Source organism: Papilio machaon, chromosome 22 (genome assembly GCF_912999745.1).
Source record: "Papilio machaon chromosome 22, ilPapMach1.1, whole genome shotgun sequence".
Lineage (NCBI taxonomy): Eukaryota > Metazoa > Arthropoda > Insecta > Lepidoptera > Papilionidae > Papilio > Papilio machaon.
Window position 1 is genome coordinate 4,522,942 of NC_060007.1, and position 24,728 is coordinate 4,547,669.

At 32.4% G+C, this 24,728-nt stretch overlaps 4 protein-coding genes across 8 annotated transcripts; 1 reads left to right on the plus strand and 3 right to left on the minus strand.

Moving 5' to 3' along the window:
• Positions 1-7,150, minus strand: LOC106720826. Of its 5 annotated transcripts, none has more exons than XR_006756454.1 (4): positions 2,272-2,467; positions 795-1,540; positions 642-705; positions 1-136 (listed from the first exon to the last, which is right to left on the minus strand). XR_006756454.1 is itself a non-coding variant. In XM_045683573.1 (4 exons), exons 1-3 carry the CDS (start codon positions 2,359-2,361, stop codon positions 696-698), a joined length of 846 nt encoding a protein of 281 aa, XP_045539529.1. In that variant the 5' UTR covers positions 2,362-2,467; the 3' UTR covers positions 1-136; positions 651-695. The 5 variants fall into 5 exon arrangements, 4 of the variants coding, with proteins under 4 accessions (XP_045539529.1, XP_014371102.2, XP_014371105.2 ...); XM_045683573.1 differs by having other exon boundaries at positions 651-705; XM_014515616.2 differs by lacking the exons at positions 642-705; positions 2,272-2,467 and adding an exon at positions 7,081-7,150.
• Positions 4,827-6,173, minus strand: LOC106720825. The gene has a single exon (XM_014515615.2). The coding sequence runs from the start codon at positions 6,053-6,055 to the stop codon at positions 4,847-4,849; it is 1,209 nt and encodes a 402-aa protein (XP_014371101.2). The 5' UTR covers positions 6,056-6,173; the 3' UTR covers positions 4,827-4,846.
• Positions 7,151-14,338: 7,188 nt separating the features above from the next.
• Positions 14,339-15,955, minus strand: LOC106720841. The gene is made up of 5 exons (XM_014515639.2): positions 15,842-15,955; positions 15,691-15,765; positions 15,279-15,447; positions 14,908-15,001; positions 14,339-14,759 (listed from the first exon to the last, which is right to left on the minus strand). Exons 2-5 carry the CDS (start codon positions 15,756-15,758, stop codon positions 14,422-14,424), a joined length of 669 nt encoding a protein of 222 aa, XP_014371125.1. The 5' UTR covers positions 15,759-15,765; positions 15,842-15,955; the 3' UTR covers positions 14,339-14,421.
• Positions 15,956-16,435: 480 nt separating this feature from the next.
• On the plus strand, positions 16,436-24,545 carry LOC106720832 (WD repeat domain phosphoinositide-interacting protein 4). The gene is made up of 8 exons (XM_045683569.1): positions 16,436-16,634; positions 17,986-18,060; positions 19,307-19,484; positions 22,058-22,241; positions 22,956-23,167; positions 23,438-23,595; positions 24,115-24,200; positions 24,317-24,545. Exons 1-8 carry the CDS (start codon positions 16,580-16,582, stop codon positions 24,344-24,346), a joined length of 978 nt encoding a protein of 325 aa, XP_045539525.1. The 5' UTR covers positions 16,436-16,579; the 3' UTR covers positions 24,347-24,545.
• Positions 24,546-24,728: the final 183 nt, after the last annotated feature.

Consider the following 24,728-nt stretch of genomic DNA (forward strand, 5'->3'; position numbering starts at 1 on the left):
ATTGAGCAAGTTATCTGATATATTTTGTTAGGTGTTAATATTATTGAAAACTAGACTACACGTTTGTTCAGAGTCGAAGACAGGCGGTTTGAAGTTTGCTGCGGTTGTTGCTTGATGCTCTTCTTCGATAACATCTCTGTAACAAAACAAATACAAATAACAAAGAATTCATCGTTGGTACCGAAGAGAGGGTTGTGCCAAAACCGTGCCAAATGAAAATCCATAATATCAGCATTACCTGAGTTAGTGAATCCATATTTAGAACATTGAAATAAAACAGCACTAAAATATTAAAGAAAATAAATCGATACGAAGGACCCAAAAGAAAAAAAACCACAAACACTTTTCAAAGAGCATTTATTCTCTTGAAAAGTACGAATAGTAAAAAAAGCAACGGAATCTAAGAAATTCAGATTTGATTTTGCAAACATGAAAAATTAAATCCCAGAAATGGTTTTGAGTTGTTACATCTACACCACCAAAAAACTGAACCCTTAACACGTAGTGAGTGCTAAAAGTAAACAGAAAAACTATAATTTCCACTCAAAAGAACACAACTAAAGAGATAAGAAAAACAAGAGCAGTAGAATCAAGTGGGAATAAATAGACTTCCGTTAAAAGACTCAATAATTTATACAAACCGAACAGACCACAAGCGTAGTCATCTTTGCAGCGTCTGTTTCTCCTAGTGGTGTTTAGATACGCCTATAGACAAGACATGCAATTATATTTTAGTTATTACCAAATATGAAATTAAGAACATATTTTTTAGTATGTGAAAATTAAATACATACCTTTTAAATAGTCTGTAGTGTTTAAAGATACTCTTTTTTATAGTTTTCTTACTTTTTTTGTCATCAACATTTTCATAATCGATACGAGGAATTTTAACAAAAATAAATTCTTTCTGGTCTTCTGTTTCAGTGGAATTATTTCCGCGGGGACCCGGTTTAAAATATATCGGTCTGTCTATAAGATTTGTTTTGTGACCGTAGTAATTCTGTTTATTTATATGTTTTCTATTTTTAGGTGGGAATAATTTAATTTCAGCAGATGTATCTATTGGTGATACGTCAGTATTTATTTCAACATCTTCATTGAAATTATTATTTTTAATATAATTCCGGACTAAGTTACGTTGTTTTAACATTTCGTTGTGATGGCAAGCATTTCTTCTTATAATAAATTTCTCGCTTTGTGGCACAGATGTGTATCCTTTAAATTGTACGATAGCACGTCGATTACTGGTACGTCTTAGATGTATTTCTCTTACCACTTTCTTTGTAGAGTCGTAAGGTAGACTTAGAAATTTTTTCGTTGGATACATATCAAAATATGCATCTCTACTTTTAACTTTCCGACCTAGTAAAGATACTACTCTTTTCTCTGTAGTAGTTTCGGGTTCTTTAGCAAATAAATAGGAGTTGTATTTCAATAAACCAGGATCTCTTTGTATTTTAAAGTCAATTATTTTGGGCCGAGCAGCTCTTATGCCATCCGTCGACGTTATCGACTCACTCAGAGACATCACAATTAAAATCTGAAAATAAAAATGTTATAGAGAACAACGTAACTTTTATTGAACAACAGTTTTTTATATTTTTTATTCCTATTCATTTGTTTTCTCATCATTGTTTCTTAATTTTAACGTCGATTTTGACTCATCAAAAAGACTTTTTGCGATGAAGAAACATTCATTTGTAAAAGACCAAATTTTAATTTCGAAGAAGCAGTAAAAGATTGTTTTCACTGGCGTATATTCTCTACTTATAAAGTTGAAGTTCAAAGGCTAGACTAAAATGTCTGTGTGCAACGAACATAGGATTAAATAATAATCTCTACAGAGACTTATAAAAAATTGAGGACGATATAAAAGTAAAATATAGACGCATTAAAGTTTTCAAAATAACCAACGTAACATCAAAGGGTTGCTGGGATTCTTTGGAGAGTTGGGTTGGCTGGAGTGAATCCAGGTCCTGCTCACACGCAAAATACGCGCTAGCCGTGGAGTTGCGGAAAACGAGCCCTTACAACTAACTAACTAACTAACTAACTAAATAACCAACGTCAAAATAAAGAACAAAAAAAAACAATTTGCAACTGAACTATTTGAAAAAAAAAAAACGTAAACTACAGCTTCGAACCCAAACCAGCGACAAATAGACCAAACACTATGACTGCTAAGTACAAATATTGAAACCAACTTTAGGTTATCAGAATTTCAAGAAATCACGCGTATTAATTGAGCTTTTGTCATAATAAGGAACATACTTTATCATGTCCCGGCGTCTGCTTTTTATCACTTTCACATATCAGTAACAATTGTAGAACACGGCAAAATATTGCTACTTTTTCGTACATCACTTTAGATTTGGCCAGTTCAAATTCTAAACTTTAAATCAATTTAATAAAAAAAAATAGTGAAATAAAAATAATCTTAAACACAACTTTCACTTGTGCTGGCCGAAAAGAAAATGAAAATATAATTTACAACACTGAATAAATAAATTCTAAAAAGAAAATTAATAAATTTTTAGTGAAGAAACGAAGAAATAGAATTGACGACATCACTCACCAATAGCAGATTCATTTCTGATATCACTTTTGTACAATGAGGCAATAAGCAATAACAAAATGATGTCCTTGTGCGACGGTTAGTTTATAAATTTCGGAAGAAGACAATCCATCCGTATATAACTAAATCATAACACGTGATTCACTAATGAGCATCATTATTTAATTAACTATCATCCCGTAGACTTATGCATAAGTAATTACGCAATAGATTAAATCATTGAACATTACGCGAACGCACAATTGATCTTAACAGTTAAATTTCATTACCGAAATACTGGTATTGAAACATTAAACAATGTGACTAAGAGAGGAATGACAATAAACCAACCCAGTAATTGATAATTTTGTTTTAGTTACCTAATAATTTGATATCCGCAAACTTTATTCATACGAAGGAAAAACTTACGAAAACTAATAGATTATACTATCTACTGAAAGAAAAATGTCTAAGGAAACTGCAAATTCGAAACTATATAGTTTCGACGAATTTTCCGACTGTGGAAATCCACAGTGACAGATTCTTTTCATGAGTTGGACAAATAAATAGCAACATTAATAATCACAATATTCTTAGGAGATGAACTAATATGAATACAAGACCGTAATCTAGAGACTTTGAAAAGATTATAAGTACACACTACAATTATTTCTCACGACACATAGCACACTATATCCACGACCTCACATATAAAAATCTATGTCGTATGATTTGCCAACATGTCTCTGAACGACAAGTTATGTTTACCAATGACTAAGTACAACTTAAGTAGAATATAACCGTAATTTAAATTCAATTAAGCTTTAAAACAGGGTGTTATATTTAACAAAACCTAACTACAGTGAAAAAGACATCGTCACTTAGATTTTTTAATGGTTTTTATATAGCACTAGCGGCCACGCGCGACTTCGTCAGCGCAGAATTATAAAAAGGATCCTATGATATGTCCGCGTGCATCAGTTACCTGCCCGCCATAGTCCAGTGAGAATCTGTTTAGCCGTTCCGGAGACTACCCGAAAAAAACGCACCCTAGCGGAGAGACATTCAGACAGACAAAATTTTAAAAGTAGTATTTTCGTTATCAGCTACGCATATCATATGTACGATTTTTTTTTTCGATATTACATACAGACACTGCAATTTTATTATATGTATATATATAGATAATTATGATGCTTGTCTAATTACCTATTTTTTTTTAGAATATCGTAAGAGAAAACTGTTTCGTATCAAACAGATTGAAAGCTTATTTAATTATTTGAGACTTACTAGTTAAAAAATAACAAACAAACTTAAATTGTTTAATTAAGACGTAATAATAAATTAATTAAGAACGGATTAAACTCACGTATGATCGTTTGATACCGTCACCGTCAACCAACACCTATTGTTTTATAATTTGAATAGATTTAAAAAAACACTATTTTTGTTTCGTAGTCAAAAGCATTAAGTGTTAGTTTCCCATAACTAGAAAGACTGGTTACCGAAACAAACGTTTCATTTTGCGCACAGTTAGTAAACAACACTTTTCTACCTTTTGTTAAAGAATGGCAAACTCAATTATCTACGTGCTTATGTAATTATAAGATACATAATAAATAAAGGATAAATAATATTATAGTATATATAAATTAATTGATATGTAACAACATCGCTGTTTCCGCGTGAGGTCACGGGGCCGAGTACATTTGAAGAGCCGATAATAATGTCATTCACTGGGGACATTCACCCGAAAACAAATACAATAGAGTTACTAGAAACTGTATAACCCATTCCTTTATAATTTACCTACATCATATATTTGTTGTAAAATAGTTCAAATTGCATTCATTCAGGCTGGATTAGCCGAATTAAGAATTGTTATAAGAAAATATTCGTAAACTGGATAAAACAATTGGTCACTGTAAAGACCAAAATTTAAATATAGAATTAAAATTGCAACCGTTTAATCATATTGACGAATTTGATTATTTTTTTTATTTTATTCAAATGAAAAATTATTGTAATTAAAATTGGTTTTCGCAAAATCTTAATTATTATAACATCAACTAACAATATGTTATAATGGAGTTTAATATAAATATCACAGATTCGCTCGCTTATAATTTCCCACGTGAAAGTACGAAGTACGAAACTAAAACAATAATACTTACGCCTGAATTCATTATCTTCTAGACTGTTTGAAATTATAATATTTTCTTGAACTATTATTTTGGCTATAAATCTTTTAGCTTATCCTGGTCATGACAAATTTATAACTTCTTCAACATTTCAAGTTAAAAGACCAGATACTTCAAAATGTGGAAGATGACGCACAGTTTGTCGAAAATCGGCAACTGTACAACAAAACGTATACCCTTCGGAAGATAGATCTGGATGCCATGTGAGCCAAGAGAAGTTATCATTCCCTCGACATAAATCTGAACAGAAGAACAAATTCTGAGCCTCCTGTCTTGTATAATGAGGATTATTAATACCCACAAAGGCTATCCCACGCTTACTATTTGGTTCATACACAACTTTGTAGTAATATTTCGGAACAGGAATTACCGGATTATTATTAACATCAGTGTGTAGATATATATCGACTACTGTTCCATGTTGATTGACTAGTTGTGATACACCGAAAGTGCCAGTGTAAATGATCGTACTATACCCGACATCATGGATATGATTCCTCAAGTCTACTTCCAGTGTATTCCAGTTGCCACCGTTAAAACCGACCCACTGTGGAGCACAATTCACATAATGAAATGTTGCCCGTTCCCCGAATGCTAAAGCAAAATCAGTTTTAGCAGCAAGATGCCCTCTTGATAGGAATTCAGTTTTATTCACATAACTGTTGACTCTGTCACCAACAAGTTGGGCAACAGCGCTCTTCTGTCTCGCTGGTGAGAATAACGAATTAACCGAAACATATCCGTACACATTGTTGTCAATGAAAAATGGCCGTTCGACTCTTGTTTGATACAATGCATTATAAGGTTTTTGCGTGTATTTAGAATATATGGCATTCAATTCGAGTTCATTGAAGCAAGACTCGTAAACTGGATAGAAAACATTATCAATTTTGTAGCCGACTTCGTATATTACGTTTTCATCATAGCACGTTCGGTTTGTGCGCTCGCTGACGTATGACGGTGGACTAGTACATTTGAATTCACTGAATCTTGATGGCGAGATTAACCATTCATCGTTTCCAAAAACGTCATCATTGATACAATTGATAGTTGCTGTATTTCGTCCTTGGATTGTATGTAAATTGCGAATACTGCCTTGATCGATGCAGCTTAGAGTTATACTGTCCCCATACTGTACAACTATGTTCCCGTCATTATCAGTGGGTTCCAAGAGTTGTCCATTTCTTAATATCACAGGTAACGGTTGGCCGAAATGTACCCTAGTGTTCAGTGTACATCGTTGAGTTTTTGGTGCGTTTATTGCACAAAGTATTGCTAAGAACAGACGCTGTAGCATCATAATTATGTGTGCTTAATTCATGATTATTTAAAAATACTTGGTAATTTTGTTAAGGCCGAATATATATTGACAGTTATGACAGGATTTTATTGACTTTAATAGTTTTAAAATAAACGTGAGCCAAAGGATTGACTTTTAAAGACATGGGTCAGGTTAGTTATAAATAAAAATTAAAAATGGATCATCTATATATATAAAAGAAAGTCGTGTTAGTTACACTATTTATAACTCAAGAACGGCTGAATCGATTTGAATGAAAATTTGTGGGCAGGTTGCTTAGAACCAGGTAACGGACATAGGATAGTTTTTACCCCGTTTTCTATTTTTTATTCCGCGCGGACGGAGTCGCGGGTAAAAGCTAGTGTTTTATAAATTGTTAGGTCGAGTGTTTTATTTAAAGTTCACAAATTTTAATTATGACTATAACAAGCAAATCTAAATATACAAACAATAATGCCGAAAATAAATCTTATTTGATCTAGAAATGAGAAAAAACGTGTTTTGTTCGTTCATTGCATTAAGTCATTGTATAAAAACATTCCTTATAAGTCTATTTTTTCATGTTTAACAATAAATGTCACGTACAATTGGAGTTAATTGTGAAGTAGACTTTGTAATGCTGTTTTAGTCCTATAGTTGTTCATATTAAAATCTCGAGTTACGTATATTTTGTTAGGAATGTTAGCAAAATAATAAAAATAAAAATAAACATTTTTCGCATGTATTAAGTAATTCAAATGATAGGTGGAAACCATCTGTCACATTTGGCCAAATAAATAAGTTTTTTATAGGTGGAAATAAACAAATGATATAGAATTTAGTTGAATCTAAATGATCACGAGATAATTTTTAAGAGTTTTAACATAATTTGTCAATTTATTACTATTTTTAGGTTATCTTAATATTAACTCGACGTCTACCTAATTATTTTCTCTACTAATTGTTATTGTCCTTTAACAATTAATAAATCATAACAGTGAAAATATAAGATGTTTATATATCAAGATGTTTATGTTTGTACATACCAAGCGCCCGCTGGATTTGGAGATCACATAAATAAAACTTTCATTCCCGAAACCACACTCACGAGTAACGCACGCGCCGCGCCATCAAAATAGCGCCAAACAACTGACAACATTTTTGTCATGAGTACTTAGACAATTATTTATTACTGGCCAGTAACAATTATAAAACAGTTGTCATTTATAATACTGGCAGCATGGCACGGAACTTGGTGAGTAGTATTTTTTAATTGTGTTTGTATTATACTTTCTTGTTCTTTTTTCGTTTAAAATTTGTCTCTGTAACAATTATTGTTAATTTTTATTTATTTAATAATGTTGGTTTATAAAATTTAATTTCTACTTTGCATCTGGTCAGTCTTCTATGTATTATGTGGTGTTTTTTCTCCGTTTTTGACTTATGTTAGTTTTTCAAATGTGGTAAGAGTTTTTAATCTATTTTAATGTCCTTATATTATGAGGTACTAGCTGTCGCCCGCGACTCCGTCTAATATCGTCTCCGGTGAATAAAAAAAACTTAATAAGTAGACTGTGTGTTCTTCCAGACTATGTTCTAAATCTGTGCCAAATTTCATCAAAATCTGTTGAGCCGTTACGAAGATACCTTCAAACAAACATCCATCCGTCGATCCATCCATCCATCTAAACATTCGGATTTAAAATATAAGTAAGATTGTTTTTAATAGAAATTCTTAAGGAATTAAATTACTTACTCAATATATTGTTGTTTTTTTTTAAAGTGTGTCAACATAAAAAAGTAAATTAGGCGTTGCGCGATGTCCGGCGGGCATTAGTCATGTCCTTCAATTTAATTTAATTTTGCCGACGATAAGTCGTGTGTCAGTTTTTGGCTTAATTTAGCTTTAGTGGGACACACGCGTTTGTTTCGAATAACATTGAAGAACAACAAAAACTGATCTTCTGAACAATAAAATAGCACAAAGAAATGTGTTATTTTTAAAACAAGCTTTTTTATTGTAATGTTTTTAAATATCAAGGAACAGAAATTTCTAAAGGTCTTTGTGTTCAAAAAGAGCCAGGCTTTGTTCGTTTTAAAAAAAATCTTTGCTCTTTGTCCTTTTCATCCAATTTGTACTGTAAACAGGTAGATTTTTTTCTAATCTCACAGTCATACCCTATTTCAAACCTACCTGATGATGTTTAGATCTGTAAATAAATATTGTAAGTTATTTTCACGACGATCTACATTGAGAAAAAAAAGAAGGTACTTGAATATTTTTAAAAATAATTTATATACAACAAGCCTTTTTTTTTATTTAACTCATCAACATATCATGCATATGAACATATTTCTATTTATTAGATAAGTAGCGAGTACATGGAATAATACAGAGTATCACTATTCAACATAACCTCAATTGTAACGACCTTTGACATAATTTTGACATAAACAAGCATGTGAATAATTCTAGAACGTTCCTGACTACTTCAATGTAATAACTATTTATAATACTGTCAATTATTACGCAATTAGCTATATACCAAGTAATGCTAAGAAATGATACGCTGCAATTTTTAGGTGACTAAGAAATTAATGTTTTCGGGTGTAACTAATTGAAACTTCGGAATATAATTTCCGTGAAACATATCTTACTACTATTCTAAATGCGAATGTTTGGATGGATGGATGTTTGTTTGAAGATATCTCCAGAACGGATCTCGATGAAATTTGGCATAGATATAGAACATAGTCTGGAAGAACTAATAGGCTACTTATTTCATTTTTTTTTAATTCCGCGCGGACAGAGTCGCGGGCGACAGCTAGTCATTGGCATTACTATGGAGTAGATAATAAATATAATTAAATTACTTCCAAGATTATTTTAATAAAAAGAAAACGATTAGCTTTGCTTTTCCATGTAATATAGAATTAATGTTTCTATTTAAAGATGGTTTCCTATTATCTATTTTAACAACTTGTTTCCGAGAAACCATTTCAAACGGGACATGAAAGGGTAAAACTAGCAACAACTTCCAGCTATGTCTGTCTACCTGGATACAAACAAACGGACATAAATTCTTGTTTATATTATACTAGCTGTTTCCCGCGAGTCTGTGTGCGCAGAATAAAAAATAATAATAAGTAGCCTATGTATTCTTCTAGGATATGTTCTACATCATTACCAAATTCCATCACGATACATTCAGCCGTTCCGGAGATAGCTTCAAACATCCATCCATCCATCCATCTAAACATTTGCATTTATAATATTAGTAAGACGAGGTAGTGGTTATGGTGTTAAAAATATTACTAAGTACATAAGGATTTATTTTGCTGTAATCGTAAATACTTTGTATCTAAAATCACTATTAAAGAGTAGTCAAGTCAATTTAAAATAACTCGACTGCTAGCGTCTATTTTGGTAAACTCTTCAGGCAACTATAAATAGATACAAAAGTAGAAATAGCTGAATAATAGGAATAAAATATTAGCTGGTCTTCTTCGACGATATTTTTTAAACATACTAACTTTAGTTAATTTTGCACAACACAAATAATCTCATAAATCTTTGACAAAATTAAGAGAAAAAAGGTCACAATACACGATAATTTTACTCTTCATTTGATTTGGCACGTCTTTAATAGCACTCGTCTACTGCCCGACGTGCCAACTCAAGCGATACTAGGTACACATAAGCTTGATACTTAATATGTTCATTGTATTTCCAGTGGCTCCTGGTATTATCTGTCTGCATTCTCAACCAACAAATCAACAGTTTCGTCCTTCATCCGGCGGAGAAACCTTCAGAATCTATCGATGAACATAATCTTAAAGAAGAAATAGTAAATAACGAAGCGAAAATATCAAATCTAACAAGACAAATATCTGACGACTATAAAAAATATAGTTACCTAATTACTACGTATCTATAGTGAATATATTATAAAAAAAAATTCAACAACGAAAATGACCAAAAATCAACTCATTTTATGTAAAAGATGCCTCCAAAGAAGAAGAAAAAGGCAAAATTTTATCTATTTTGGCCTTATATTGTTTTATTTTTAATATTCAACTAATATCTTATAAGAGTAATGTACGATTTCATCACAGAAAGATTTTTATTACAAAATTTACTTATACTCCTATCTTCATAGACATGATGTTTGATCTGAACGTGACTATGTTTCAAATTCTGCTGTTACATTTGTTAAAATTGTATCAATTTTAATTAACAGTCACGAATTGTATTCAACGAAAATTTTCTTTTAAATGATCTTTTATAACTTTTTGTAGTGTTTCTATTATTATAATAAGCGACATTTCTTCTCGTGAAAGCGACATTTTAACGCAATTTGCACTCTCAAAACTTTGAAAAGAACAAATATGTTTTTTTCCAATCTGACATAGGATCATTAATCAGAATATTTTGTCCTACATATTGTTTTCCACGTATCAAGTTTTTTGAAAAATATCACAGGTTTCATTTTTTTTAAAGATGTCAAAGAAAACTACATTTTGTGCGTTGTCGACGTTTTGTAATACTCTTCCGCACATTTTTTTACATTTTTGTAATTGTGTATTTTATAAATTACTAGCTTTTACCCGCGACTCCGTCCACGCGGAATAAAAAAAAAAAAAAAAAACGGGGTAAAAATTATCCTATGTCCTATTCCCGGTTCTAAGCTACCTGCTCACCAATTTTCAGTCAAATCGATTCAGCCGTTCTTGAGTTATAAACGGTATAACTAACACAACTTTCTTTTATATATATAGAGATTAGCACAGAGTAGATAATATAATTACTTAATAGTAAAAGATATTATAATGATTCTCATAGTAAAGTGCATTGTATAAAAGTATTATATCATTTGTAAAGATCTTGTAAGATCATTGTACCAATGAAAAATATGTACATAGTTAATAACTATTCAATGTTGCATTAAAATGGGCAGAAAAACTGAAATCTCGTGATTAGGTGGCGCTAGCACCAACAGAGAGCTGTCATCTGTCAATATTTTTATACGTCATTTAAGCGATTTAAAAAAGTGTGTATTAATCTTTTCATGTTTTGCAATAAATAATTTATACTTATCTTAACCAAATACTTATTTTTGAATTTTTTCAGTGAAATTTGACTAAAGTCGTTCATGACTGCAGCCCACAGAGTACTTTATATATGAAATAAAATGTTTTTTGTATATCTGTGGGTCTGTGGCATTAGTGCTATTATACATCTATAGTGAAAAAGCGGCAGTTTTCTCACCATTGATTTGTTTTTTAACATCATGTAACTAGCATAAGAAATAAAAAATATTTTCAAAGTATCTTCTTTTTCTATAAAACTTAAATGCTTAAAGCCTCACAAATCTCATTTCATTGTCTATTAACACTTTTAATTTTTATTAGAAAAAACATAGAATTTAATAGAACCACCAGAAAAATAATAGAAACACCATATTTAAAACGTAGAAACGTGTAATTCTGGGTCTCCGATCAAGAACAACAATCGAAATATGATACATTACTTTCGAATTCGATCCAGGAGTAAAGAGTACTTACAGGAAATAAAAATAAAATTGTCATGTATACCCGTACCTATAAAATATTAACTAGCCGTAAGTCGGGCAAAAAAATAAATTATTTTTAACAAAGGCGATTAACGATTCTTACTCATAAGGAATCCTTTATCAATACTTGTTAATGAGGCAATTAAGCTTTGTAAAGAAATGCTAGTTCTTTCTCTGATAACATTAATATACTGTTTAGATATAAACTAGGTCGAATTAAAAATAAACTTAAATAGTAGTCTATGCGTTCTTCCAGAATGTGTTCTACATCTATACCAAATTTCATCGAGATCCATGCAGCCCTTCTGGAAAAACCCTGTAACACACATCCATCCACCCAAACATTCACATCTTACTTCTTGCTAATATTATAAATGCGAATGTTTGGGTGGATGGATGGATGTTTGTTTGAACATATCTCCAGAACGGCAAAACGGATCTTGATGTAATTTGGCATAGATGTATAGTCTGGAAGAAGAAAGGTTATTAATAAAGTTTTTTTTTAAATTCCGCGCGGACGGAGCTGCGAGCGACAGCTAGTTTATAATATTAGTAAGATTGAAACAATATCAACTTGGTTTCCGTAAACTTTAGAAAATCAATGCGACACATTGTGTTGAATGAAAAAATCCACAGGTTAAAGGAAGAATTAAAAAAAAAATGCAAACAATAATTGAAATATTCCAGATTTGTTTCACTTTAAATATTAACCATAAATTAGTCGGACTATAATTATTCATCGTTTAATAAACCAGTATTTATATATAATAAAGTAATTGATATTAATTAATTATCAAGAAAAATTATTAATTTAGTTAATTGTAGGAGGTGTTATTAATGCATTTTGACAATTTCTATACCATTCGAATTATTGATCAGTTGAGAAAGACACAAGAAAACGAAATTACTTTTCAATTGTAATTTATTTACAATGAACCGTTTTAGTGTAAGTTAATAAAGTAAGATATTTTGTTTAAAATGATCAAACAAATGAAGTCAGATAATTTGTTTTTTTATATTTATTTTTATTAATAACTGTTTCGTGTATCAATCCAGTTTTCTCTTGCAGTTTGTCTTATCTGTGTTCATTGCGGTATTATTGGAGTCTACGATTTTAGAAGCTTGTGAACAACCTTCTTTAAATAATTTGAACGACGAAGGCTTTCGAAGTAACATTAATAGAGATATCCAAGTTCAAAGTTATGCTGATATTATAACAAACGCGATATTTGCACACGTATTAAGAAAATTTTCTTACATAATATCGGTACCCAGAGCGCTAGGAATGGCAGCCATTATAAATTTTTTACAACTGGTCGCTGGATTTTTTGCATTCATTTTAGATAACAATTACATGGCTTACATATTGCCTAATTTATGGGGCATAATAACTGGTGTTATCAGGTGAGTTTTTTTTTAATTTACAGTGGTAGGGTCCATAAACCCATAAAAAATGATAAAGCTCAACTGGTGAAATACCACAACCTAACAGAAGACTAGCGTAAAGTCGATTATTATGCGTATTTTTCGAACAATCTCGTTCGTTCATCTAACTTCTTTTCAGTTCTTTCCATTCCAGCTCTATTTAAAAAGAAAAAAACAAGAAAGACGAAAGAATTTAGCAGGATGAGGGATATGGAAAGACTATTCAGTATCAAGTCTTTGTTCTAAGGTCGTAGATTTATATTGTCATTAAATTTTTCAGATCATTCAATAGCGCGAGATGATGAAATATAAATCAATTGAATTAGGTCATTCGCAGATAGCTAGCAATCGGACAGACATCTATAAAAGGATTTGTTGTTTATGTGAAAATGTATACAAATGAAATTATCCTTATTTTAATGATACAGTGTAACAAATAAAATGTATAAATAATTGTTTCATTTTTTATTGCATAAGGAACGTTTGGAGGACATTTATTTTTGTCGTTACCAACATTGTACGGTCAACCATTGCTTATCGAAAGCGGACGACGACGAAGTTGCAGTCAACAAAAACTAAATTTAATGTATTTAATTTTATGATGCAAAAAATTCCGTAAAAAAGTCTTATGTAGAAGTTTTGGTCGCGTATTTTTTTATAAAAAAATCTAATATTGTTCTAATAAAAAACTAATTTTAGAGTTTTTGAGTCAATGTTACAGTGGCTTTCCACTACCCAAAACAAATTGAAGTCCAAAACTGCTGAAAATGTTTGGGTAGTAATAAGCTAATGAGTTAATTTGGTTGAAAGCTGGAGTAATAGGTTATTGGAGGCAAATAAAAATAATTTTTATCTTCCCCTTTAAAGAAATTAATCATTTATTTTACTCTTTGTTCTTCTTACTTCTTGTAAATAACATATTTTGAATCTTTGAAAACTACAACACCAAGAAACGTTACGAATTTATAATCAGAAAAAAATGCAATGCTAATAAATATAACATCTTGCTATTTTATTTGTATTTTAAATATTTCCATCTTTAAAGGTTTAATCTGATTTTTTCCTATTTTTTATGATTGCACAGATATGTGTATATTTTTGGTTTTACAATTTTTTAATAGCGTTGCATTTTTTTTATTTTACAGTTACGATATATCAGACAAAACATTAATTTTAAAGAGGTTAAAGATAAAGGTATTGTTCAACAAGTCACCAAAATGGCTGTAACACGCTTTGAGGATGAATTCACTATACTATTTATTTATATAGTTAGTAACCATTTCTTAATGCTGATTACATGGCCGTTCATATTAAGCATTTCGATGAAACAAAATGTACAAATATCGATAACAAAAATGGAACGAAAAATGGACAAAATCACAGTACAGACTATACACATCTGTCATCAGCTCTTCGTCTTGTTGAAGGCAATGGTTCTTTATACCTCTGCATAGATCGCCAATTAGCTTTAGCTGTGGCACTAAATTCGTCAATATATTCAGTCCTACCAGGGAATTCCCCGAACCATATTCGCATTGTCTTTGGTGAGACACCAGTGTGGACGGGACTTGGTGGCTCTATGGTCGGTCTGACGGTTGGAGGCGGCTCAGTAAAGTGTGTTGGATCTTTGTAGCACCTGAGCATGCCTAGTCTATGGCTCTCCATCGGTATTGGCGCGTTGGACTGTGTAGCAGCCATTACTTTTGTGTAATCCGCGACTGGAAAAGCTGGTGAAAAGCATAAATGAGTTTATGAAAAAATAAAACATTTTTTTATCCTAAAAATCTTTATCTTCAAGTCGCAATCAATTCATGAATTTATTGACTGGAATAATTGACAGAAATATTAAGATAAATGTACAGAATGCGATCTTACATCTTTTTTTATAAGTTGCTTGATACATTGTCTCCATTTTGCTGTCCAGGTCATCGCAAGGATGGTCCAGTATGTCATTGGTCACGCTCACCATCTACAATTTAACGGTTCGACGAAACAGTTTTACATTTCCAAATTTAACAACTACGCAAACAATGAAAATTTTGTTTACAATTCGCGGATTATTTGGCAAGCGCTTTGAAAACATCAAATAAACTTTAAAGAGCGCAATTAGCTTTCCTAATAATGTTTTTTATATTACATAATATTAAGTTTTTATTTACAAGGGATTTAAACGCGCTTATTACACAGTTTTTATATTTCCAAAATGATGTGAATCACATTTAAATCTGTTGGTAGTCTTCACCAACCTGCTGTCTCAGCTGTTCGTAGTCTTGACATAATTTTTGTTCTTTATCCAGTAGCTGCTTGTACTGCTCGACTCGAGGAGAGTACGAATGTGCATCGCAGTGGCAATATGGCGCCACTGGCGCAGGTCGCGTCCTTGGCGGGGGATTTGGAGTTGGGGGCTCACATGGTCTAAAAATGATGTGTTTTTACTTGTCGTGGAATTAAATTAAATTAAAATTTGCTAGGACTACACAGACAGAATAACTGCTATTATTACGTAAGGTGTTCACTTAATAATCGAAGTATAAATTCTAGACTTAATGTACACCTAATTAAATATTTAATTAGTACTTAGTCTTATTTTTATAAAGTTTATCAATATACTAGTATAAACATGAGTGGACAGTTTTTATTGTGCTGTGAAAAACTTACTTTCCTATTATAGGTTTAGGAAATGGCCAGTTAAAATCAGCACTTGTAGTAGAGTTGAAAGAATCCATTGCTAATCTAAAAATAAATACAAATCTTAATGTGCGATTAGAAATGATACCAAAGAATTATTAAAATAATATGCATTACTTACAATATTTATGATATCACTTTAATATTTTTGAGATTTATTATTACTACTTTTGCAATTTGACACCCTACATAATTTAGAACTGCTTTTGACGCCAAAAATTTGATCTGTAACAAAATTTCTTCAAAGAGAGAAGATAAAAACATTTTGAAGTTTTAAATTTTTGTCGTTTGTTTTGATTTCTGTTAAGATTTCGTTGCAGTCAGTCAGTATTTGCGTGATCGTATTATATTACCTGTACGAAAAATACCTTGTCACGTTATTGGAAAAATGAAACAAACTTGTGTAATCGATTTTTACAAAGTGCATAAACCGCAATAACAACCTCAAAATCCTAAAAATAATTTCATACGTTTACTGAAAAGTTTTTTTTTATCCGCTCCGCTTTCTTATTCTAGTATATAGTAAACATTTAATAAATTGTAAACAAATACTGTTATAAATTCCTAAATAATTTATTACTGTGTCCTTTAAAATCAAAGAAAATATATGCACAAAAATAAAATATTTAATTTACGTTTGAGAATTGCATGTGAAAAAGTTTATGAACGCACTATTTTAATGGCAACACTAGTATGTTTTGCTGTCATTAGATCAGTCATCAAATCAGCTGTGTATCACACACTGGGAACATGTAACACAACAAATGTGCGTATTTAAATTATCGGTGTGAAAATGTCCACTGAGACTATTGATAAAAAAACAACTAAATGTTTATGATAAATTCACGTTGGAAGAGACATGGCGCGTCGGAGAAGCAGCGGTATCACGAGCCTGGGGTTTAGCCAGGACCAAGGTTTGAGTTACTTCCTAGTTCGTCAACCCGCGTTCTTTGTTCTCGTGTTGTTAGCGCGGTATATTATTCATGATTTTGATGATCTAAGCGTCTATATATATATATATATATATATATATATATAAAAGTAAGTGAAAGATACGTTTATAATTCTGTGGCGTTTGCGTACCAACCCGCCCCCCTTTTCGATCGTCACCACTCCACGTGTTGTTTATATATTTAGGTGCACTGCACACCTACGCAATGTTTTCATTCACTCTGCCACCAAGCTTGCTATTGTTTGCATGCTTTCTCTCTTGGATGTTTGTTATTTGGAACTCTATTGTTATTGTTTATTTAATACGCAATAAAATTACCGCGCCATTATGTAGTATACATTCAATTTATTTAAAAATTAAATATTACCAGCTATAAGGAGTTAAACTAAGCCTGGTTCTATATCAATGAAATAATGCGGTTTTAAATACTTATAGAATTTATTATTAATGTGAAATATTATTTATAAATGTAATAACTCTATTATGAAAAACCTTAAAATAAAATTCGAAATACTTAAATATATTTAAAATAAGTCAAACTTCTTGATTTTTTAAACTACAATGAAAATATTTTTTTAACATATTTTCAGTGATTTTAACCATATTAATATGACCCGAGTTCTTAAGCTACTACTTTTAGTTGAATAACTACCAATTTTTCTAAGTTTTATATGAATTATAATATTATCAAGTTTAAATAATGTTTATCAAGAAATTATACACATTGTCATAGTGAATATGAATTTAATTATATGATTAAGTGATCATTAAAATCATTATTAATTTTCTTTATCTAAATCATCAATAGAAGTTAATTATCTAAGAGTCATCAATTGTTTTTGCTACAAGCATATCATTGTTAAGGTAACTTTCCGCATAAATAGTTGTACAAAAACATATTGCTTTCTCTGTTTAATTTTGTACAATCAGAATGAGAGAGATGAGTAAATGTTTTTGTACAAATCATTTCGGTAATGCAAACTCATGGTTACGTAGATTAATAGCATATTCAGCTATTTTGTAGGTGGAAATAATTCCTTCTTATGAATTTGGGTTCCGGAGGACTAATTTTGGCTTTCTTATCCTTACCGTCCTTTCCTTAAAAGAAAAGGTTGAGAAGGGGATCCATAGGAAGGGAAAGTGTTCTCTTTCTGAACATCCCCTATTCTGTTGATTAAAGGTACGCAATATATGTGTGATTGGGTTCTTGACATCTTGATTGTTCTATATGTTATTGTTAATTCTTTTTTGTCTAAAAATCTGTTATTACATTTTTCATATTAATCTAATTGTTTGATGCTTGTTTAATGCAGGCTGCTTCACTTGCTGCCTAACATCTGGCCTGCGCGTTTATAATGTGGACCCACTTGTTGAGAAGGCGCATTACAGTAAGTACAATAAAAAAACTCACTTCCCACTCACCGTAAAAGTTATGGTATGTTGCTATGACAGGCCTTCAATCTAAACTGAAACAGGGATACTGACCCGGTGAGAGGTGTTACTATCGCGTTTAGTTCTGTCACAAAATTTGTAAAACTTACCTAGGGATAGAGAATTGCATAAAAGAAAATGTAATATCACAGTTACAGTATGATAAGGACACTAACAGGAGGGCGCTAGGCTCACTGGCCTTGGGTTTGTAAGACCAAAGCCTTTAAATGAGGCACATATTGTTATCTCTGTTTTGTCAAAGATAATGACAGGTATGTCTATATATTTTGTATAGAGATTTAGGTCTCAGGAACTCACGATAAATCAGATATCTTTATCGGTCTATAATTGTATGAGCATGTAATGACGTTTCACCTTAGTGGGGAATAAACATAGTGTGTTTGAAAGCACTAATCTGAGGAACTACCAATTATATTTGATTGATTCTTTTTGCGTTTGATAGATCAATTATTCAGCAAGGTTATAGGGTATATATAATCACGCTATGACTGCTAGGAGCCGTGCAGGATTAAGAAGAAATTGTAACTAGAGTTTTTTTTTGTATAATTTAAACTCTACTGTATCATATTCTGGTTTGAAGTGTGAACACACATAAGGTGAACGTCCTTTTTGTCGATCGATATACTTATTGTTTTTACCCAGTTACGGTACAAAAACACGGTTATTGCAAAATGAAATCCCTAAATTTATTCATTGATATATAATCAAATTGATATCCCAAAAAGAAGGAATATATTAAGGCGTTCATACTAATGCACTAGCATAACAAAAAAAAACTCATATGTGACACAGTGGATTGACCTTTGTTTGTACGCGGTCAGGTGAATGCCCGCTATGTCTCGCCGCTCTCTTTAAAACTTAATACCAAGTTGCAATACTTAATCGTAACTTAACTTACTGGAGTACATATTGCAACTTTACATTAGAGGTTTTGGATAACTTTTTCTAAGCTATCAACCATACAACTTATAAATCAGTATCCAATCACGTTTGCCCACTGCCTTCAGATCATTGTAACTCTCATCCGATATGTGCAGATTGGCTCACAATGTTTTCCTTCACCGCAAGAACTTCGGATCAATGTACATATGAAATTCTAAAATTGATTAAAATAGGATTCGAATTTGCTGATTACAAATCCGGTACTCAGTAAAAACGCTCTACTATACATATTTGTGTCAGGCAAAGAGGAGCTCGGCGAGGTGTCACTCTGCGAGATGGTGTTCCGTACGAACTGGCTGCTGGTTGTGCGCGCGCGCCGGCCCTGCTGCCTTCTGTTGCTCGACGACCAGCGCCGCGCGTTTAGCGCAGAAGTTACCTTCAAGTCTCCCATACGAGCGCTCAGGGCGAGGAAGGACAAGTAAGTACACAAAGCACCCAAGTTACATCAGATCATGATGTTCCAGAGCAGTGTAAAACTTAGTTACCATTGCCCAAATACAAGCTAAGCGCCAATAGTCTAATGGTTTTCGGATTTCGGATCACGTGGTCGAGGGTTTAAATCCCTTCATACGTATTAAATTGTACTTCTTACTAATATTATAAATGCGAATGTTTGGATGTTTGTTTGAAGATACCTCCGGAACGGCTGAATGGATCTTGATAGAGATGATGATGATGATGATCATAGAGCGTCGGTGGCTCAGGGGTTAAGCATCTGACATGCGATCTGCAGGTTCTGGGTTCGAATCCCGGCATGTAACAATGTGTTTTTCGATTTACATATGTACATTTATCCGACGTTCTTACGGTGAAGGAAAACATCGTGATGCAACCTGCACATATCTGAGAAGAAATTCGAAGATATGTGTGAAGTCAGCCAACCCGCACTTGGCCAGCGTGGTTGACTATGGCCTAGTCACCCCTAACTTAGGGTAGGCTCCGAGCCCCTCAGTGGAGACGTATAGTGAGCTGATGATGATGTAGAACATAGTCTGGAAGAACACACAGGCACACTTATTAAGTTTTTTTTAAATTCCCTGCGGACGGAGTCGCGGGCGACAGCTAGTAATTTATAAAGCAAACATATTATATTAAAACTATTTTGGATTTAACATTAATTAGAAAAGTTCCCATTATGTATTCCTAAACGGTTGACAGTCGAGATAGGTCTTAATGTGTATTTATATAATGTAATATATAAGACAGATATGTACAAAATAAACGCGGCTACTATTCGATAAGATTGTAATGACCTTAACCGACTGACACGGAATTACAAAAGGAAGCTATTGTTTCATGGAATTGCTTATATCGATTTTAAATGCAACTTACATGTAGATTTAACGGTTGTGTTATTTTATAAAAAGACAAAGACGATTTGCTGTATTGTAGTTTATTAAAAACAATTCACTGTTATCATAGAGCATTGAATTATAAGCGTATCAACACTACAATTAGAGACTATTTTTTTCGGTATAAAACAGTTGTTTTCGCTTCTGTAAGGACAAAGACGCAGTGGCATAATTGTTCTGTGGTTTCGAATACTTCCGTATAGGTATAGAGGGTGGAATTTATGAATTTAACTTCAATGAGAAATAATTCTACAAATTACAGGCATTTGTACTCAAATTCAATTGTTCTTGAAAATACGCTCAGCGGATTTGAAAATCAATTTGTTAGAATAACTATAATATGATCGTAATACATTTCGAATTACTTTAATATATTTCAATATGTATTCAAAACGTACAAAGGTTTTGTAATTTAAATCATATAAAAGTCATTCGGTGTTTTTCAACTAACCTACGTCTACAAATTAATCAGTTGTACAATAATCAAATTTATTACTATAGATATAAAGTATATTTTACTTTACTACCGTATTTTAAAGAATAAATTAAAATTCTTCGAAATACGTAATTTAAACACAAGTTTACTTTCCAAGGTTTATTTTTCATTTAATAATAAAGTCACTGCGAATTTAATTATCATACTAATCGTTGGTTTCCGAGGCCAAAATCGCACAAACATATCGTCATCTCTCTCATTATCTTTGACGAAACACAGATAACATATTTTATAGAAACCAATGATTAAAATTAATTGAAAAAATACATGTTTACGAAAGTTTCGAGTTGTTTTAAATGATTAAATTACGTATATCTATTCAAATATATACAGTAGTGATAACTAAGAAACAATATGCGCGTTATTTCTATCGCGTTACTAATATTTATTGATAATAGACATCCTTGTGTTAAAACCTTGGGAGATGTGAAATTGTTACAACAAAATCTAAATTTCATATCTATTTGCAATATTTATTACAATTCTATAAAGGCAATAGATTTATTTAATTGTTTATTTATGTCAATTAAAGTTAAAAATTATTGAACTATTTTTTAATTAGAACTAAATTGTATCAGTGACATTGACATTTAATTTTTTTTTCTATCTGTTGATTATCGTATCAATTGCTACGTTAGCTACTACGTGATCCTAATTTTAAACTTTTCATTGTTTTGTAGTAACATTAATTTGTATTCTAAGTCCAAAATAGGCGGTAGTAATAAAAAACTTCCTCAACTCTAAAGCAGTGAGTTTCCTTAGCTGACTGAGCGAACGTATGCTCGTACACAAAAATGTATGAGATCCGAACTTATGTTTTTCAAAACTCACGCTGAAAGCGTTGATTTTGTACCCAGCGATAACCTTATCATAGTTACAAAATGTTACCATCAAATATTTTAAGATGAATTTTTAAGACATTTGAGTTAAATTTAAAATTAGGTATAATTATTTAATTTATTTAAAGATAAAAGTATGTAATTTTAACTTCTCTCCTAAGTTGGGTTGTCGACCAGCAAGCAGCCAGCCGTAAAAATTAAGCCATAACATTAAGGTTTATAAAATTTTATGTTCTGAACCCACATCATTGGGATAAGGCCCGGGGGATGATGATGAATTAACTTTAAACTGTATTGTTTGTAGAGTAGCAGTGGTTCTAACATGTAGCGTGCAAGTGTTATCACTGCCGAGCCTACAGCGCGTGGCTCTGCTGCGCACGCCGCCCGCCGCGCCCGCAGCTCGCCCTCTCTGCGCGCTGGCCACTGATCCCAACGCGCTGCAGATACTCGCTGCGCCCGCGCACCGCAAGGGCTCGCTGCAGTTACTAGTTAGTACTTTGACTATATTAGCCAAAAAAGTAAGGGGTGCTTTGATAATTGCAAAATTTGTTTTGTAAATTGTGTAACAGAAACTTGAATCCAGTAGACCATATTAAAAATTCAATAAACTCTATATTACATATCAAATATCAATACAAAGTTATTAGGAAAGAAAGTAAAGACGCAGATCTACTGATGGAAAAGTATGAAGATATCTATATCTATATATATAAAAGAAAGTCGTGTTAGTTACACCATTTATAACTCAAGAACGGCTGAATCGATTTGACTGAAAATTGGTGGGCAGGTAGCTTAGAACCAGGAAACGGACATAGGATAATTTTTACCCCGTTTTCTATTTTTTAATTCCGCGCGGACGGAGTCGCGGGTAAAAGCTAGTATATATATAAAAGAAAGTAGTGTTAGTTAAACTACTTATAACTCAAGAACGGCTGAATCGATTTGACTGAAAATTGGTGGGCAGGTAGCTTAGAACCAGGAAACGGACATAGGATAATTTTTACCCCGTTTTCTATTTTTTATTCCGCGCGGACGGAGTCGCGGGTAAAAGCTAGTGTACACTAAAAGTAGACAAAGAATTAATTGGCTTGTTACAGATCTATCCAATAGTCACCTAACATAAGGTGAACTATGTGTATATTTGCCTTCAATAAAAAAGGCATTAAACGATTCCAACTTTACCATCTTCAACATGATTTAAGGACGTATCCCGCGCGGTGAAGGGCGCGCAGTCGAGCTCACCAGCGGTGTTGAGCTGCCACCAGTCAGAAGTAGCATGTCTGAGTGTGGCGGCTAGTGGCTCTCGACTTGCCACCGCATCACGTCGCGGCACCATCATCCGCCTTTGGGACACCACCACAAAGCAGATGCTGCACGAACTTAGGCGCGGCTCCGACTATGCGGATGTTTACTGGTAAGACACATCAGCATATGATCACTAAACGCACTCTTGTAAAATGACAATTTGCAATACTTCCAGTCTTTTATGCAATCCAGTGAATTATAACTTCCATTTTGTTATAAAACTTTATAGCTTCAACTTTCACTTTAAAATGCTCTACTCATTGTCATAGTATAATCTCCAGAATCTTAAATTAGACAGTATTTTTAGACATAATCAATACTATTATTTTTTTCAGTGAAAACTAAATCATGTTGAATGAGTTGTTTGTATGTGTTACAGTATAAGTTTCAACGGGGACGCATCTCTGGTGTGCTGTGTGTCGGACAAGGGCACTTTGCACGTGTGGGCGACGCGCGGCCCCGCACGACATCTGTGCTGCGCCGCCGCGCCCCCGCACCGCGCACTCTGCGCACTCAGCGACGACCGCACCGCCGTCGGTCAGTAGTCAGTACACACCTACACACAAACATGTACACATAACATAACATATACACAAAATAAGTGCACATAACCTAACATGTGCACATAACCTAACATGTGCACATATAACCTAACATGTACACATAACATAACATGTGCACATAACCTAACATGTGCACATAACATAACATGTGCACAAAACAAGTGCACATAACATAACATGTGCACATAAACTAATACTACGTCTTACTAATATTATAAATACGAATATTTGGATGTATGGATGGATGGATATTTATTAGAAGGTACGAACGACTGTCCGTTGAGGACCTTGATGAAATTTTGCATAGATTTATCAAAGCCTTGAAGAACACCGAGGCTACTAAGTTTTTTTTCTTTGCGAATGGAGTCGCGGGCGAAAGCTAGTATACACATAACCTAAAATGTGGATAATTAACATGTGCACATAACTTTACTGATATAAATAAAAAGCAATTAAAAATTAATATTAATATTTTTTTATTTGTCGGTTTCAGTGATATGTGAAGATGGAACTTTCCATAAGTTCACTTTTTCAGCGGAAGGTAACTGCCATCGAAATGATTTTGAATATTTTTTGCAGGTAAGATTGGGTTTTTTTATTTAAAAATAAAACGAGCTGGCCCAGAGATAATTACATGAATTTGGTTAATATAACGGTCAATTAGTAATTTTCGTTTTTTTTTTAATTAATTTCAGGTAGGCGACGATGATGAGTTCCTGCATTGATTTTTAATTACTTAAAATTTGGACTAAGAAATGTTATCTTTTAAGAAATGATTTGACAAATTTGTAAGTCAACAAAAAAAAGCCTCGTTTGATGAAACTTTTTTATTATCGTGCTAAATGTGTGATATAATCTGTGGTATTTTGCTACTGCGCAAAAATGTTGCCATTGATAATAAAAGATTAAATCTGTGCAGGGTCAAATATTATTTTATTACTAAAATTTTAAAACAAATTTGAAAATTGGTAAAAAAAAATTATTTATTTTCTGGGAAAACAATAAGAAAGGTGCACAAATAAAATTAAATAGTTACTCAAAAAAAAATTAAATGTTGCCATATTCTAAAAATACCTACGATAGATAATATCGATGTTCGCTTTTTAA